Below are 18437 nucleotides of genomic sequence, written 5' to 3'. Positions count from 1 at the left end.
ACATTTCCCAAACAACTTTTCGCGCAATGTTTACAAAATTACGCTCTGCCCTTCTTTTAGCTGATTGGATCAGACTGAGAAAGAGACCCCGCTCTGGTTGGCTAATCTTCCTTTTATTTCAACACCCGCTTTTTGCCTCGCTCGAGAGTGAGCTGGAGCGAGCCCTAGGGGTTTCAGACAGGTGTGATGGAAGTCGTAACGTTGGTACTGTCTCTGGTTATCTTGGCTATTTCAGCGCATCTTTTATTTGCCGGAAATTATCCAAATGCTCCACCGTGCATAAAAGGATGGATCCCCTGGTTTGGTGTGGCATTCGAGTTTGGGAAATCTCCGCTGACTTTCATATCTCAAGCCAGAGATAAGGTAACAAACATCAGGTGGTTGGGCTATAGTATATGCTTTTACATCCTCATTTGATTGTTTATTCTGAATATTACGTTTTCGACCCTATGACCTAATTGTTTATTTGTTCGAATGCTACAGATATCGGCCCACATAATCTCTGAGTTGTGATGGTGTCAACATCTTGTTTGATGTCTGACTTTGTGATATCGATGATAATTAATGTTCGCTTCTGCATCCCTGTGTTATACTTTGTCCACCCATCCCTCACACACTCACACATAAACAATTGTTACTGATCCAACTTAGTTTCGACAAATTCAGATAGGTCTATAAGATATATGGATAGATGATCATCAGCAGATATTGATACCATGTGGCTGTGGGACTCTCTTTCAAAGTCCAAGGTCTTTGGCCTCTTCAGGAGCTCACCTCAACCTGCTGAACTCTCTGTCACATATGTGTAATTCAACAAACTTGGGTTTTATTGCCACCATTGTAATTGTAGCATTATCTCCCTAATTCATTAACTGCCTATATCAGCTTCAATCAATGATGCCCGTTCCTAGAAATCATGGGAGAGAACACATGAGGATAAACCCTGACCCTATACACTCTGTGGTGGTAGATTTGCGACACACATGGCAAGTCAAAACGCTGATATTGCCGAAAAAAAACATTCAATCAACGAAGGCTGCCACATGCCAAGCTCAGTTCCACTGTAAAGCTAGGAGCAGAATTTTGTGCCAGGCTGCCCACTGCCTTCTCAACTTCATCACGGCCTATTGAGTTCACTTACTAATTTATGTAACTGGGCCTTGGGGAGCAAGTTAGCAGCATGTGCTGACCCTGTTGATGCAAACCGTTGTGCAGGGAAATGACTGCTGTGCCAGGGGTTTTGTTATTTGGAGGGGTGGCCAAGTTGTATGAATGGGGCATTCGAAGTCGCACACTATGGTTATTCAGATGAGCATTCCTGTGATGTAGTGGCGGTTTGGTTGTTTTGTTGTTCAGCTGTGTGTTATTACTATGTTGTACTCATGTTTCAACCTGTTTCAACCTGTTTCACTCCCTCCCGTTTTATTGATCTAATGTCAAATTGATCTAATTATTTAACAAAGTTGATTCTCACAAATGCTGTCAGAATCCCTGATTAGGACTGTTACTGCCACCAGGTCTGTTTTCTTATCAAGACAAAATTATAATGACTATAAAAATATTACAATTTGTATTTTCCAGTATGGGCCTGTCTTCACTGTTGTTGCGGCTGGCAAGCGATTGACCTTTGTGACCCTTCATGAAGACTTTCGCACATTTTTCATGTCCAAAGATGTGGATTTTGAGCAGGCAGTCCAGGAGCCTGTCCATAACACAGGTGGGGTTTTACTGTGTGTGTTACAGTTTCCTGTGCTGAAACGTTAGTTGACTTTGGCCTTCGCTGGTCCACTTGCCAGTGGTTTCAGCCTTCTCCCCATAGGTTCAGATAACTCAGCTGCCACATTTAACATCTGACTGCAAGTGTTCAGAATTTTATTTGTAGTAGTAGTAAATAATAAAACAAATTCTCAGTCTTTCTCTGTTTTCAAGAGACATTAATGATCGATGGATTCTTCGCAAGTGTCTTGCGAGTCTGTACTGAAAGATATATCTGACTGTTACAATAACAGAAGCTTCAAGCTGAATGGATTCAATTCACTTTACTTCACTTTAGTTATGTCCAAATGGGTTTAAAAGTGGCATGCGGACAACGCAGCAACACAATAGAAACATAACCAACAACATAATACAGCAATGTGTTTCTCTCTCTGTAGCTTCCATCAGCAAGGACAGTTTCTATAAGTTCCACCCAGCATGCAACACTCTGATCAAGGGCCGTCTGACCCCAGGCAATGTGGCTCAGCTGACTGACCACTTGTGTGAAGAGTTCAACGACCACCTGGAGACGCTGGGGGACCAGGGCTCTGGGGGACTCAGTGAGCTGGTCAGGTAAACTACAGTGTCCCGGTACCCGATACTCAGTCTCTGACTGTGTATCTGTTCATCCCTTATGGAGAGGAGGGAGAGGTATGGCGAGTGTTCAGTAGGTATGAAACAGGAAAACATTTAGAAAAACAAGTGGCAGGAGTGCAATATGGATCACTGAAATTGTGTTATTAGGATTAGTGTTAGGTTAACTAGCATTAGAATACGGTAACTGGCTGTGCGCTGAGGCTGTTTTCATAAGGTTGATCAGCCCCTGTCATGTGACTGTGTAGTCCTATGTATTCTTCTTTGATGAGTAATATACTATAGGGTGCTGCCAATCCTTTGTCCTGCCCACCACACCTATGGTTCAGGTCTCAGCAGTCATATTTCACAGCTGAAATAATATTACCTTTAGTGGAAGAACTACCTAAACCAGAATTTCTGGACTGATGGACATGACAGGAAGATGAAACATGACAGGAAAGAAAGAATGATGAAACATGTTAGGAGATAAAGGACTATTATGCACTTCTTACATTTGATTGGCTCATCATGTAACAGCACGGTCTGTTTTATGCACTATTACCCTGTATTACACACAACTTTTCACACACGTATATCTCTGGTGACGATCATCACTCAGACAACTCAAGAACCATTTTATGGAGAAAAAAAATGCTGAATTCCTGGTGATGTTACAGTGGTGAGTCTCGTAATGATCTTTCCCCAACGTAATCCCTACACAGCAGTACCGATCTAAAGCCCTCTGACCAGACTGACCATTAGCCTCTATAATAGTCTTTGACTCGTCTCTCCTCTCATGTCGGACAGGGCCGTAATGTACCCTGCTGTGATGAGTAACCTACTGGGGAAGTATAACTCTCCAGGCAGTCCCTTTACCATGGAGCAGTTCAAGGAGAAGTTTGCCATCTACGACGAGGGCTTTGAGTACGGCTCCCAGCTACCAGACATGTTCCTCAGGTCAGTGTGGCACAGGCCTGGATAGTCTGATAGTTAGTTGCTGTTTTCAAACTACTGTAGTAGGCAGGTGAATGGAGTGGGATATACATTTCATTGTGTACATTGCTTAGGTGTAACATAAGACAATATAGATTGGACCAATACACTGTATATTTATATTGGACTTCGGCCCTGGCTAATATTAGTTTGTTCACATGAAAAAAATAAACCAATAAACCAAATTATCCCCACTGTTATGGAAGCAGTATAGAGTTTATTTACTAAGGACTACATGCTTAAAGCAAATCCCAGGAAATTAAGGGCAAAACCTTTGTGTTGAGATGTACTGTACAGTTGGCCTATCTAAGAATAAACAAGACAGTCTGACCAGACTGTTGATTTAGCTAAAATCTACCTTTATTGACATAGTGTGGATGTGATACTCATGTGAGGGTAAGGTACAAGGTAGCTTTGGAAAGCGAGCCTTCAGTAGTCGAGTAAAGGAGACAGGATTTTGGAAGGCTGGCCATGTGAGATTAGGCACAAGGCTACAGCACTGTATGTTTTCTAAATAGTTGTATTTTTGGGGCAGGGAATGGGCCAGTTCCAAATGCTGGCTTCTGTCTCTATTGGGGAACATGGTGGTCAAAGCAGAAGATGATGAGACATCCAGTGAATCAGGCAACAGGGTGAGTCCTATCTTTGAATAGAGAACAATACCGTTTTAAATGCTGGATCATTGTACTATGATTGTATTGAATGGATGATTCATTTGCATATTGGACATTTGACATTTTGACATTGAGTCGAATCTCATAACTCAGCAGTTGGTGTCTGACATTGTCATTTTAATCATTTCGCCAAGGTTGTCTCCTGTAGATGGATGTAATGATAATTCTTTATGGGACGAGATGCACTTTTTACCCACCTTGGCAGTTATCCCAGTTAGGATATGAATCATATTGTCACTCATTCGTTGTCAGCCCTAAAGATTCTCCATATATCATCTTGATAAAGGCTTTTGGTTGATGAACGGCCATTGGACCAGGTGAAACTGTCAGAGCTCTCCTCGAGAGGTGGGTGTAAGAGTCAGGCGCAGGAGAGGAGTAGATGCAAAAAGTGTTTAATGAGTCCATGCAAAACATACAGGCCCAGGACCTAAATACACAGTCCGTTAACACCACTAGAATTAACAATCTAGGGAAAAACCTGAATGAATATACATGAACAAAAATAACGTTGCCCAACATAGAAACAGGGAAACGAAAATAAACCCGCACGAAACAAAGCGGGTAGGGAGAAAATAAATAACCACACTAATTAACCTAAACAAGGAGCAGGTGCACAATCAAAACAGACAAGACCAAACGAAAAAGAAAAAAGGATCGGTGGCAGCTAGTAGACCGGCGACGACGACCGCCGAGCACCACCCGAACAGGGAGAGGAGCCACCTTCGGTGGAAATCGTGACAGAAACCTTTAAAATGAACATCCTGATTCCAGAACAGCACCTGTACCAGCCAGCTAAGATTGATCTTACTGATGTTCCAGGCCTGCATACTGGTGTTCTAACTTCTAGTTAGTGCAATATTTGGCTCTTTTGTCACAGGTTAGAGGTCATCATGGAATGTTATCCCTGAAGGTGCTACTGGAGGGCATCCTTATGTTTCTAGTGTCCAGGTGAGCCTGATTGGGATTATTGGGTTCACCTGGTTTAGGACTATTTAGGTTCCTCTATGGAACTGGGCCGGTTGCTCAGGTCTCTTGTCTTGTACTCATGTGCACTTGTTTGTTGTTTTTCCTGTGAATACTTCAGTAAACATTCTGGATTTACCCTCACCTCTGCCTGCTGTGTTTCTCTGCGCCTGGGTCCGAGTTCATACTAGAGTTATTGTCACAGTAGACCTGAGCCAAAAATGGACCCAGCCGAGATTTCTCCGTCATCCGAGGGACACTCCGAGCTCCACCACTTGCGGTCGGCTCTCACTCACCATGGAGCTGTGATTGGTCGCCATGAGGCGCGGCTGAAGACATTGTCGGAGGATTTAGGAACTCTTGTGTTCACTCTGCAGACCAGACAGACGGAAGCAACGTTTGCTGCACCTGTGGTGGTTCCTAACCCTCCACTTTCTACCAGTTCATCGTCTTCCTCCCCTCGGGAGCCTCATCTCCAGGCACCGGAGCGCTATGAGGGGCATCCTGGAAGGTGTCGTGGGTTCCTGCTCTAATGTTCGCTGGTCTTCGAGCTGCAGGCATCAACGTTTCCCACCGAGAGTTCCAGAGTGGCATATGTCATCGCCTTGCTCTCAGGATGGGCTCTGGCCCGATTACGTCCTGATTTCGCCATTGATTTTCGGACGCTCGCTGCTGAGAACGGTTGGAATACAGAGGCACTTCACTCAGTCTTTCTGAACGGACTCAGCGAGGTTCTCAAGGATGAACTGGCTTCCCGGGACAATCCTGACACTCTGAAGGAGCTTATCGTTCTGGCCATCTGGATTGACAGCCGGCTTCAGGAACGTCGTCATGAGAGGACGGAGGGATTCCGAGTTGGTTCCAGTGTTTCTAGCTCCGCTAAGGGAGGCGATTATTCATTTGGGCCATTGCCATATGCTGGGCCTGCTGGTCCGGTATCCCATCATAGTTCTCAATTCGGCTCTGGTTCCCCATCATATCCTTCAGAGGAGCCGGGGCAATTGGGACGTACGAGACTTGCTGTTCTGGAGAGAAGGCGTAGGATTAACGAGCAACGTTACCTTTACTGTGGACAGTCTGGACATTTCCAGGCCTCCTGTCCCGAGCTGATGGGAGAACGGGATGACCCGTCAGTAAACGGGAGAATACTGGGGAGTCAGATACAGTCTCCAGCTGCCGACATGGCACGCACCTTGCTTCCGGCCAATCTGTGGTGGGACAATGGGCAGTTGAACATTTCTGCTTTCATAGACTGGGGCTACCGGCTGTTTTCTGGATTGCACATTAGCTCGCCAACAGAGGCTGCCACTCACTATGCTGGACACTCCATTGTCGGTCACTGCACTGGATGGTCAACCCCTAGCGTCTGGGAAGGTGAAGCAACTTGTAACGCCCTGGCCATAGAGGGGTTTTTTGTTCTTTATTTTGGTTAGGCCAGGGTGTTACATTGGGTGGGCGTTCTATGTTCCTTTTTCTATGTTTTTGTATTTCTTTGTTTTGGGCCGAGTAGGGTTCCTAATCAGAGGCAGCTGTCTATCGTTGTCTCTGATTAGGAATCATACTTAGGCAGCCTGTTTTCCTTTGGGGTTTTGTAGGTAGTTGTTTCTGTTGTGTGGTTTGCACCGACAGAACTGTTGGCTTTCGTTTTCCCTGTTTGTTTTTTTGAAGTGTATCATTAAAAATCATTATGACCACTTACCACGCTGCATCTTGGTCCCCTCTTCCAGACGATCGTTACAGAACTACCCACCACAACTGGATCAAGCAGCATGCTCGGGAGGAGATGGACACCTGGTCTCATCAGGAGTGGATTGGGAGGAGAGACTGGACTTGGGGCCAGGTGATCAACAGATATCGGAGCCTACCCGGGAAGAACGAGAGGCAGCCCCAAAAAATTATTTTGGGGGGGCACACGGGTAGTTCGGCTGGACCAGGGGTGAGGCCTGAGTCAACTACCCATGCTTTTCAGGTGCCTGCCTCTCGCACTCTCTCTCCAGTACGTCCTGTTCCTGCTCCTCGCACTAGCCTTGTAGTGCGCACTCCCAGAGCCAAGCCTCCTGCAGGTCTCCCCAGCCTGGTGGGTCCTGTGCCTGCGCCCAGGGCCAGGCCTCCTTCATGTCTCCCCAGCCTGGTGAATCCTGGGCCAGAGCCGCCAGAGCCGCCCGCCATCCCGGAGCCGCCGGGATGGCGGGCCGGAGCCGCCGGGGCCGCCCGCCAGCCCGGAGCCACCGGGGCCGCCCGCCAGCCCGGAGTCGCCGGGGCCGCCCGCCATCCCGGGGCCGCCGGAGCCGCCAGGGTCGCCCACCAGCCTGAGACAGCCAGGGACGCCCGCCAGCCGGGCGCAGCCAGGGTCGCCCGCCAGCTGGGCGCAGCCGGAATCGCCCGCCAGCCGGGCGTAGCCAGGGTCGCCCACCAGTCCTCCGGCGCAGCTAGGGGCGCCACCTAAATGGCCAAAGCCAAGGGTGGAGCGGGGTCCACGTCCCGCACCCGAGCCGCCGCCGTAGGAAGGCCCACCCGGACCCTCCCCTTCAGAGTCAGGTTTTGCGGCCGGAGTCCGCACCTTTGGGGGGTGTACTGCAACGCCCTGGCCATAGAGGGGTTTTTTGTTTTTTATTTTGGTTAGGCCAGGGTGTTACATTGGGTGGGCGTTCTATGTTCCTTTTTCTATGTTTTTTATTTCTTTGTTTTGGGCCGAGTAGGGTTCCTAATCAGAGGCAGCTGTCTATCGTTGTCTCTGATTAGGAATCATACTTAGGCAGCCTGTTTTCCTTTGGGGTTTTGTGGGTAGTTGTTTCTGTTGTGTGGTTTGCACCGACAGAACTGTTGGCTTTCGTTTTCCCTGTTTGTTTTTTTGAAGTGTATCATTAAAAATCATTATGACCACTTACCACGCTGCATCTTGGTCCCCTCTTCCAGACGATCGTTACACAACTCACCATGCCTATTCAGCTACGAGTTCTGGATGACCATGTGGAGCTTATCCAGTTTCATCTGGTGAACTCTCCTGAGCTTCCCCTGGTTCTTGGACATCTGTGGCTTTCCACCCATAATCCTCAGATTGATTGGCCTTTGGCGTTCTGAGAGTTCTGAGATGGAATCCTTCATGCCAGTTCACCTGCCAGTAACTCTCTCCAGACCTTTCCGGTCCTGCTCATCTGGAGACTTCCGACTCTCCTGTTCCTCCAGCTGGGAGTGACAAGCCTGATCTTTCCCGCGTACCTTGGGATTACTGGGATTTGGGTCAGGCCTTCAACAAACAAAGAGCCAGCAAACTACCTCACAGGCCCTACGATTGCGCCAGCAACCTCCTGCGTCCACGCCAGATGGTCTGGCTGTCTACTAGGGACCTGCCTCTACGCGTGGAATCTAGGAAGTTGGCACCCCGGTACGTTGGGCAATTCAGGATTCATCTTCATCTTCCCCGGTCCATGAGGGTTCATCCCACCTTCCACATCTCCAGACTCAAGCCTGTGGTATCCCGTCACCTGGTTCCGGCCACTCGGCCTCCACCTCCGCCTTGCATGATAGCGGGACAGCCAGCCTACACGGTGCGACACATACTCTGCAGCCATCAGATCCGGCGGGGGACTCAGTATCTCGTGGACTGGGAGGATTACGGCCCTGAGGAACGGTCCTGGGATTCGGCCCGGGACATTTTGGACCCCGGACTCATTTGGGATTTACATCGACGGTCAGTTACCCCTGGTGGAACGTCAGGAATACTTCAGTAAACATTCTGGATTTACCCTCACCTCTGCCTGCTGTTTCTCTGCGCCTGGGTCTGAGTTCGTACTAGTTATTGTCACATCTTTAATGAATAATGAGGATGATAAATACCATCGTATACTTATATAGTGAAATTTCCAAGGGAATGAAATGTATGAAGTCTGTATTTCGCCTAACCTCATTGTAAATGATTGTATGTATGGCATTTTTGCAGACGTTGCTGCAACACCTTGCCACCTTAATCACAGATAAATTCCTGCCCAACTATGGATTACTGATGTTATGGGCATCGCTTGCCAATGCAATTCCAGTGAGTCATTTTTACAAATGTTATTACTGATAAGCAGGGGCATCGTTTATATATGAATTAGATTTACGATCGCTACTCTTCACCTTCATCACCTGAGTTTTTAATCTGCCAGATACTCTAGTTAATTGCCATTTAAATTGGTTTGATTGGAGATATCATAATTCTATTTGATAGAAAATGTCTTTTGTTTAGATTACCTTCTGGGCTGTAGCCTTCATCTTATCCAATCCCACAGTTTACCAGACAGCCATGGAGCAGATCAATGCAGCACTCAAAGACCAAGGTGTGAGCTACACTACGCTATCGCTCCTCTGTTTTATAGCCTCCCACTGACACATGCCCCATTAGCTTCTCTAACCTGCTGTACAGTATGTGAGGTCCTGATGATCTGGGGTAGATTGGGATATGGTGGTGGATGGAGTATTTTTACCTTGGTAATGAATATATGTGCCATTTGACAGTGGGGTTTTGCTGAGTAAACTTATGGCTGCTTCAATTCAATGATGTTGTCAGAATTCAATTATGTTGTTTTTGGCCCTGGTGTTACCATGACTGGAGATCTTAACACATACAATGGAAGATTAAGCAGTACGGTAATTGTACCACATTGTATCTCCATCTCATTTCGCTTCAGTCTGACTATATCCCTAAACCTCCAGTAGGTGTCAGCAGTAGCTCAACACTCACCTGTCACACTTTTGAAGGCAGAAGTCCTGTTTCTAGGGAGTTCTAATGATTATGCTCAGTGGTTTCAGTAATCTGAGAAGACTATATTCATGACATAGTAATTAAGTGAATTTTCAATAATCGGCCCCTTTGAGACTTTCAATTATACTTACATATGCATATCTTCTAATGAAATCCCACAGAATCCTAATGGGTCTGATATCTAATCATACCAGCTCAGTGATGCATACTGAAACAGCACAGCTTCTTCTCATAAGCTCAGTGGTAGACGGTTGTATCTAGTCAGTAGGTGTGTGGGAGTGTGTGTTGGTGTGTATATCTCACCATGTGTGTCCATGACAGACACCAGGAAGACCAAGGTGACCGCTGAAGAGCTGCAACAGATGCCCTATGTGAAGTGGTGCATCCTGGAAGCCATCCGGCTTCGGGCCCCTGGAGCCATCACACGCAGGGTGGTCCGACCCCTCAGGATACAGGTGGGCCTCCTGACCCCCGATAGACTCTGACTCTGACCCCCGATTAGACTTTTTCAAGCCTCTACATCCCCTCAAAGTCAAGCCTTAATTTCCATAACTGATACAGTATATGTAAAGTGGCGTGCATATGTGTGTATTCCTCTCTTCTAGAACTACATAATTCCACCAGGGGACTTGTTAATGGTGTCTCCTTACTGGGCCCATCGGAACCCACATTACTTCCCTGAACCAGAGGAGTTCAAACCGGTAAGTACTAGACTAGACCTACCTTATTTACCTTAAATGATATGGGATATTAACCTAATGATGAAGGGGATGCTCTCAAGTCAGTATTTCAACTTGGTGGGGCACAGTAAATACATGGAAAGGTAGTGAGTTGGATATTTTAGGGCACACACAAACCCACCTTAACACACAATAGTTGTTGCTGTAGCATGTCTTTTGCATTTTTCGTGTGTGTGTGTGTGTGTGTGTGTGTGTGTAAAATGAATGACACTCGGTGGCGGGGGGGACATGACATTTATCACCGCAATTAACCTCCTCTGTTGGTTAGTATCCCCCTACCTGCAGACAGAAGAAGTGCACTTGTATCTTCCACAGGAGTGCATTCCCGGGTCACTGACTGTCTCCCTCATCCTTCTCTCTTAAAAACAGACTAAATATTTGAAGCCCCACATGCCTACGCTGCTGCAGTATAAATGGACTTTGAGAGCATTGGTAAATAATGCTATTTCTCGTCCTGCTTCAACAGTGCGGATGAGGGTGCTTGAAAACCAGGGCACGTATTTAGCCGCTTGACATTTTCCGGAAAGGAGAGCTTTATTTCTGTTTCTGTGACATGGAAGAGTAGGTCAAAGGTTTGGGCTGTGAGGTAAACTGTAGCAGTGGTCAGAGACTGCAGGCGATTTAGTGAGTCAATTAGAGGTCGACCGATTATGATTTTTCAACGCCGCTACCGATTATTGGAGGACCAAAAACCGGATACCGATTAATCGGCCGATTTCTTTTTTTAGTTTGTAATAATGACAATTACAACAATACCAAATTAACACTTATTTTAACTTAATATAATACATCAATAAAATCAATTTAGCCTCAAATAAATAATGAAACATGTTCAATTTGGTTTAAATAATGCAAAAACAAAGTGTTGGAGAAGAAAGTAAAAGTGCAATATGTGCCATGTAAGAAAGCTAACGTTTAAGTTCCTTGCTCAGAACATGAGAACATATGAAAGCTGGTGGTTCCTTTTAACATGAGTGTTCAATATTCCCAGGTAAGAAGTTTTAGGTTGTAGTTATTATAGGACTATTTCTCTCTATACCATTTGTATTTCATATACCTTTGACTATTGGATGTTCTTATAGGCACTTTAGTATTGCCAGTGTAACAGTATAGCTTCCGTCCCTCTCCTCACTCCTACCTGGGCTCGAACCAGGAACACATCGATAACAGCCACCCTTGAAGCAGCGTTACCCATGCAGAGAAATTTAACTACTCCAAGTCTCATAGTGAGTGACGTTTGAAACGCTATTAGAGTGCACCCTGCTAACTAGCTAGCCATTTCACATCGGTTACACCAGCCTAATCTTGGGAGTTGATAGGCTTGAAGTCATAAACAGCGCAATGCATTGCGAAGCGCTGCTGGCAAACGCACAAAAGTGCTGTTTGAATGAACGCTTACGAGCCTGCTGCTGCCTACCACCGCTCAGTCAGACGGCTCTATCAAATCCTAGACTTAATAATAACACACAGAAATACGAGCCTTAGGTCATTAATATGGTCGAATCCGGAAACTATCATCTCGAAAACAAAATGTTTTTTTCTTTCAGTGAAATACGGAACCGTTCCGTATTTTATCTAACGGGTGGCATCCCTAAATCTAAATATTCCTGTTACATTGCCCAACCTTCAATGTTATGTCATAATTATGTAAAATTCTGGCAAATTAGTTCGCAACGAGCCAGGCGGCCCAAACTGTTGCATATACCCTGACTGCGTGCAATGAACGCAAAATGACACAATTTCACCTGGTTAATATTGCCTGCTAACCAGGTTTAAAAATATATACTTTGTGTATTGATTTTAAGAAAGGCATTGATGTTTATGGTTAGGTACAGTCGTGCAACGATTGTGCTTTTTTTCCGCAAATGCGCTTTTGTTAAATCATCCCCCGTTTGGCGAAGTTGGCTGTCTTTGTTAGGAAGAAATAGTCTTCACAGTTCGCAACGAGCCAGGCGGCCCAAACTGCTGCGTATACCCTGACTCTGTTTGCAAGAGAAGTGACACATTTTCCCTATTTAAAAGAAATTCATGTTAGCAGGCAATATTAACTAAATATGCAGGTTTAAAAATATATACTTGTGTATTGATTTTAAGAAAGGCATTGATGTTTATGGTTGGAGCAACGTGTACCTAAGCGATTATATGCAACGCAGGACAGGCTAGATAAACTAGTAATATCATCAACCACGTGTAGTTAACTAGTGATTATGATTGATTGATTTTTTATAAGATAAGTTTAATGCTAGCTAGCAACTTACCTTGGCTTCTTACTGCATTTGCATAACAGGCAGGCTCCTCGTGGAGTGCAATGTAAAGCAGGTGGTTAGAGCGTTGGACTAGTTAACCGTAAGGTTGCAAGATTGAATCCCCGAGCTAACAAGGTAAAAATCTGTCGTTCTGCCCCTGAACAAGGCAGTTAACCCACCATTCCTAGGCCGTCGTTGAAAATAAGAATGTGTTCTTAACTAACTTGCCTAGTAAAATAAAGGTCTAAAAAAATATATAAAAAAATAAAAATTAAATAAGAAAATCGGCGTCCAAAAATACCGATTTCCGATTGTTATGAAAACTTGAAATCGGCCCTAATTAATCGGCCATTCCGATTAATCGGTCGACCTCTAGAGTCAATGCCTTGTATCATCTTCAGTGAGGTTGGTATGTTTTGCTATGAAAGGGGTTGAGTGATTAACCTGTAGTAGCCACTTGGGTCTATACAATAGTCTATGGTTTGTGGCGCATAATGGGTTGTGGACCATAATGCTATGTAATAACCACTAACTCCAGGCTAGTAACAGTAGCCTTTCTATGTCACGTTGTATAAATTATTGGAGACAGGTGCAGGAATTCGTATTAGGGGGGGGTTTAATACTCCACCCAAAATATACAACATGCCATGAAAAGGCACGGGGACGAAGCCCAAAACTAACACGTATACAAAAACACAGGGATGTAATCCAAACAAAAGAGCGAGGTTAAACCTCTAATAAATACACGAGACGAGACCCGTAATAACAATACACGGGACGGGACCCGTAATAACAATACACGGACGGGACCCGTAATAACGAGTACACAATACACGCAGCACGAAAGCCGAAACAACAAAGCACAGGTACTCACAAGATCAACGGACATGGAACAATAACCGACCAGACAATGGTGAACAGAGGGCACATATATACAATTACCAATCAGGGGAAATGGGAACCAGGTGTGTGTAATGAGACAGTTCAGTGACACCTAGAGGCCGGTGATGTAGACCTCCGGAACTGGTGCACGGAAAGAGCAGCAGTACCGGGGGAATCTGTGACATTCTAGTATTTTCTTATGACACACTGTGAAATTGGTGGACAGTTGCACTTTGGAACACTACTTCCAATCTACAAGTACAGCAGAGAATCATTCAGATGGTTTGAAATGACTGGTTGAAATCCATTCACTGCTCTCAATGTAAAATGAAAAAACGTTCAAAGCAATCCAAACTTCCCTGTTCATGTGGTTTAAAATAGTATAGGTCTGCTTGAAGCCCTTTTCTAGGATATAAATAAAACTGAAGTTTTTTCTGAAATAAAATCTCTTCTCTTTTCCCACAGGAACGATGGGAGAAGGCAGATTTAGTAAAGAATGTCTTCTTGGAAGGGTTTGTGGCATTTGGAGGAGGCCGAAACCAGTGCCCAGGAAGGTTAGAAAAACAGACATAATGTTTTTTTATTCAGAACACACACTAGAGTTTTCCCCCCTATCTGGGATACCTACTGCAGCCCTCATCATCCACATACAATACCCGTTCTGCCAGTCACATTCTGTTAAAGGGCCCCAAAGCACACACATCCCTGGGTCACTCCTCTTTTCAGTTCGCTGCAGCTAGTGACTGGAACGTGCTGCAAAAAACACTCAAATTGGACCGTTTTATCTCCATCTCTTCATTCAAAGACTCAATCATGGACACTCTTACTGACGCTGCTTTGCGTGATGTACGGTTGTCTCTACCTTTCTTGCCCTTTGTGCTGTTTGTGCCCAATAATGTTTGTACCATGTTTTGTGCTGCTGCCATGTTGTGTTGCTACCATGTTGTTGTCATGTTGTGTTGTTACCATGTTGTTGTCATGTTGTGCTGCTACCATGTTGTGCTGCTGCCATGTTATGTTGCTACCATACTGTGTTGTCATGTGTTGCTGCCATGCTATGTTGTTTTCTTAGGTCTCTCTTTATGTAGTGTTGTAGTGTGTCTCTTGCCGTGATGTGTGTTTTGTCCTATATATATATATATTAGAAATCCCAGCCACCTGTCCACGCAGGAGGTCTTTTTGCCTTTTAGTAGGCTGTCATTGTAAATACGAATTTGTTCTTAACTAACTTGCCTAGTTAAATATAAATAGTAGCTACTAACATCCTGCTAGTATCCATTCTCTTGCCAATCCAGCTAAGTAGAATTGAATCTGTCAGACAATGAATAAGGTATCGTATTGGATATGGCTTCCATGTATGATTTTGGGGGGCGTTTTTTCTAGCCCTTTTTGCACCAGTAAAATAAGCATTGATAGCAATTTGGGAAGATCAATATCCCACAGACCACAGGTATATTATGTGGGTACTACAGTATTATTGCTGGTGTGTCTTACCCTGTCCTCCAGCCTCCTGCTGTGTCTGTCACTGTCTCTGGGGTGGTGGCTAGCTTGGGGCTCTGGGTTTGTATAGTTTGTATGGCTGTGCTGCGCTTTTGCCCCTGAATGTCAACCCTCGGGTCCTCTGGGGCCCTGACTGGGACATCAGCGGTGGCCCAGAGCGGCCGGGTGCGGCCAGGGGGACGGTGTGACGTAAGCAGGGAAAAGATCAGGGCATGTTCCCAGCTGCACAGCAGGATCAAAGACACAGGCGTACTGTAGAGTGGGACTGACCTGTGACCCCTTTCTCTAGGACACACACAGACATAGTCATAACCTATGCATATTCAGACATGCTGAAAGAAATGGCAATGATATGCAATGACTTATCTGCCGTCCGTGACTATGTGCCTCTGTATTAACTCAAACAGAGAAAGTATGCTTTGTCAGTTGCACTGAGCAGACAGGCTACAAAGTAAGCCTTTGCGTTGGCTCACTAGTGCTCACTCACCACTGAGTCTTATTGTCATGCTAGAGCTAGCATCCTGCATCTCAGTGGTTAATTCACACAGGAGGCCGCTGAAATGACCACAGCCAGGGTAGAGTGGTGGGAGGAGCGAGGGGAGAGGCACAGAAATAACTATGGGGCGCATGCCGTGTATGACACTCCCATATTTCATTCTTCCCATCCACCAATCCAGTCTAGTTTGATTCTGATGATTTTAGGAGATTGTCCCTGTGTCTGCGTCACTGACACAATGCCCCGGTATGACTCACAGCAGTCTGAAGCAGTCTTCCAGGTTATGATCACTGAGAAAGACCAGCACACAGCTTTTTCTTAAGTCCTCTCTACTGCTAATTCTCTTTACTTCTGTCCTTTTCCCTAAAGACCTGTTTGTTTTTCTCTCTCACTCTCTTTCAATCTCTCTCTCTCTATCCATTCTCTTTCTCACTCTCTTGTCGGAGCACTGTGCTGTTTCAGCAGTGAATGTAGGAGAGGTAAAATGACACATTGGAATCAAACAAGAGCACCAGCCCCTACACCTTTCATTTCCTCTCTTCTTGTTGTGACAGCTCTGGGTTAGCCGGGAATGGCACCTCCATTGTGTCTGATAACCTGCTGAAATGCTAACAAAGATAATGCATCAAAGGAGAGAGTCTCTCAGTAAGAGAGACAGATGAAAAGCATGACTGGATCCTATCACATTGCCTTGAGTGTATGTTACTTTCTCAGTGTCGGAGCTCTCAGTGTGTGTGTGTGTGTTCGGTTAGTTTGATATCACCAGTTGTTGTTTGTTTTTGGCGAAGTTAACATGTTAATCATGTGTTTTTAATTGTATCAACAGGTGGTATGCCATAATGGAACTCCAGATGTTTGCTGCCTTGATTCTCTTCAAGTATGATGTCACTCTCAGGGACCCGTTGCCTAAACCTGTAAGTTTGGAAACTACTTTCTCATTTTATGGGACTTTGAAAACATACATTAATTTAAATACTAATATTGAAGTCTCTAAAGTTAAATACTGTAGTGTACTGTAAGGGAAATGTTCATGTTTGTGCTGTTCTATAAACCAATTTCTGTGTTCATGCAAGTGGTTGACTGAACAAATCCTCACATCCTCACATCAGTAGCTGCAATTTGGCAGTACACCCATACCTTGTTTTGAGAACGAACAAACGATATCTCAGTTTCAAGGTCTCTGCTTAGAGAGAAGAAGCCTCTTGAGGTGTTGGTCGGTCACATGTTATGAAACAGTATTGGTCGGTCACATGAATGAAACAAAACGGTAAATAATGAATTAATTATGCTAAATCATGCAAATATAACTTGTCTGTGTATAGCGCTAATATAAGACAACTGCTGGGTCTGCCCAGGCAGAGCTCCAGATTGACATGTGTACTATGGTCCATTGAGTTGGTTGGAACCTCTCCAGCACGCTGACAAATAAACAATGATTCATTTAATGTTGACTTTGAATGTCCCTGTGTAGCATTTCCATGACAGTATCACTACCAATTACTTCCTATCTATAATTTTCTACTCTCCCCAGAGCAATCTCCATCTGGTAGGGACCCAGCAGCCTGAGACTCCCTGCACAGTGCAGTACAGACACCGGTAGAGCTGGTCTGCCCTGCCCAGCAATGCCACACAAGGGCACTGTGCTCTACAATCCTGCACAAACACCTGCCAAATAGTTTTCAATGGAGCTACTTTCAGGAAGTTATTTAAAAAAGAGCTTAGTAAAAAAAGTTATTTTAAAGAACTTATCTAGAACTTATATAATGATACTACTTCTGAAAATGCAGGAGATAGTGGAACCGTCTTCAAATGAATTGGTCTTTGCCTTTTTATTATTTTCACCCCACCAAGAGTGTTTCTAACCGTACGGTCCCTTCCTGCCCAGTCCAACACCTGATTATGGATTTGTACAGACATTGATCAGTATCTTGTGATGTAATAGAATATAATCCCATATTTTCTGTATGGGTCAGAATCTATTCACTGCACGTGGCATCAGTATGAAACCTGTATTGTATTTATGCACTGTTATTACTATGTACTGACCATCTTATATACGGCATCATCATATGGCGTCATACCTCACTTTATGAACACAGTCTGAGGTTGCTTTGCCTCAATATAGGCCTACTAGATCTGGCTTGTCTTAATAAAGGGTTAAATAAAAATAAAGGCAGTGCTATTTTTACACCATATAATGTAGCCTTAAGTTTGATGCTTAATTCTACTGGTATAGACCATCTCAAGGCCAGCCTGCTCTTAGATGCCCAAAACAAATACAAACTATTCTGAAGTGTGAAATCAGTGTGCACGCATATTGATGCAATTGTAGCCTAGTACAAAGGAATGTTGATCGATCGGCCCCTGAGATTGTCAGTGATGGCCATTAGTGGACAGTGGTCTATTTGAATAGGTATAGATCTGTCCATCACAGGTTTAGACTTGTTTACAAGAGGAAATATGTCTGCCTAATGAAATGGTCTTGTTGATGTGAGAGAACAGTGCTGAAGATAAGAGGTTGATTAAGGTTAGAAAGTTAGGCTACTGGACACACTTGAATGTTTTATGTGATAGACCATAATGTTTTGTTTTTTATTAATCAATTATTGATAGCCTGTGTTCATTCATGCACACAGTAAATGCACTGACAGTCTTTGGTTATGCATTTCAAAATGGTGATGAATTATTACCAATAGGCCTACAATAAATGCATGGCAACTGTTTCAAATGTCCGTGTTCAATGAATAAAAACATGCTGAAAAGGCTAAAATATTCCCAGACAACTGACGTTTATAAATGATACCAATCATCAATTTAGGCTACCTGAGTAAACTGAGAGACGTAGGAATCTGTCAAAAATGCACATTA

General features: G+C 44.6%; 1 protein-coding gene across 1 annotated transcript; it reads left to right on the top strand.

Moving 5' to 3' along the window:
* The first annotated feature begins 119 nt into the window (after positions 1-119).
* On the top strand, positions 120-18342 carry cyp39a1 (cytochrome P450, family 39, subfamily A, polypeptide 1). Its single transcript, XM_014205285.3, has 12 exons — positions 120-363; positions 1582-1717; positions 2154-2328; positions 3139-3288; positions 3860-3956; positions 8902-8997; positions 9190-9280; positions 10027-10160; positions 10311-10406; positions 14039-14127; positions 16396-16483; positions 17101-18342. The coding sequence occupies exons 1-12, from the start codon at positions 187-189 to the stop codon at positions 17167-17169; spliced, it is 1398 nt and encodes a 465-aa protein (XP_014060760.1). The 5' UTR covers positions 120-186; the 3' UTR covers positions 17170-18342.
* The last annotated feature ends 95 nt before the right edge of the window (positions 18343-18437 follow it).

The sequence above is a fragment of the Salmo salar genome, chromosome 06 (genome assembly GCF_965601325.2).
Source record: "Salmo salar chromosome 06, fSalSal1, whole genome shotgun sequence".
In the NCBI taxonomy this organism is placed as follows: domain Eukaryota; kingdom Metazoa; phylum Chordata; class Actinopteri; order Salmoniformes; family Salmonidae; genus Salmo; species Salmo salar.
This window is presented reverse-complemented; position numbering and strand designations above follow the sequence as displayed.

Excerpts from the sequence above, each read along its gene's own strand:
- cyp39a1 (XM_014205285.3), top strand. The coding sequence starts at position 187 with ATGGAAGTCGTAACGTTGGTACTGTCTCTGGTTATCTTGGCTATTTCA. Across the intron at positions 2,329-3,138 it reads GGACTCAGTGAGCTGGTCAG|GGCCGTAATGTACCCTGCTG; the intron begins GTAAACTACAGT and ends CATGTCGGACAG. Across the intron at positions 9,281-10,026 it reads TGCAGCACTCAAAGACCAAG|ACACCAGGAAGACCAAGGTG; the intron begins GTGTGAGCTACA and ends TGTCCATGACAG.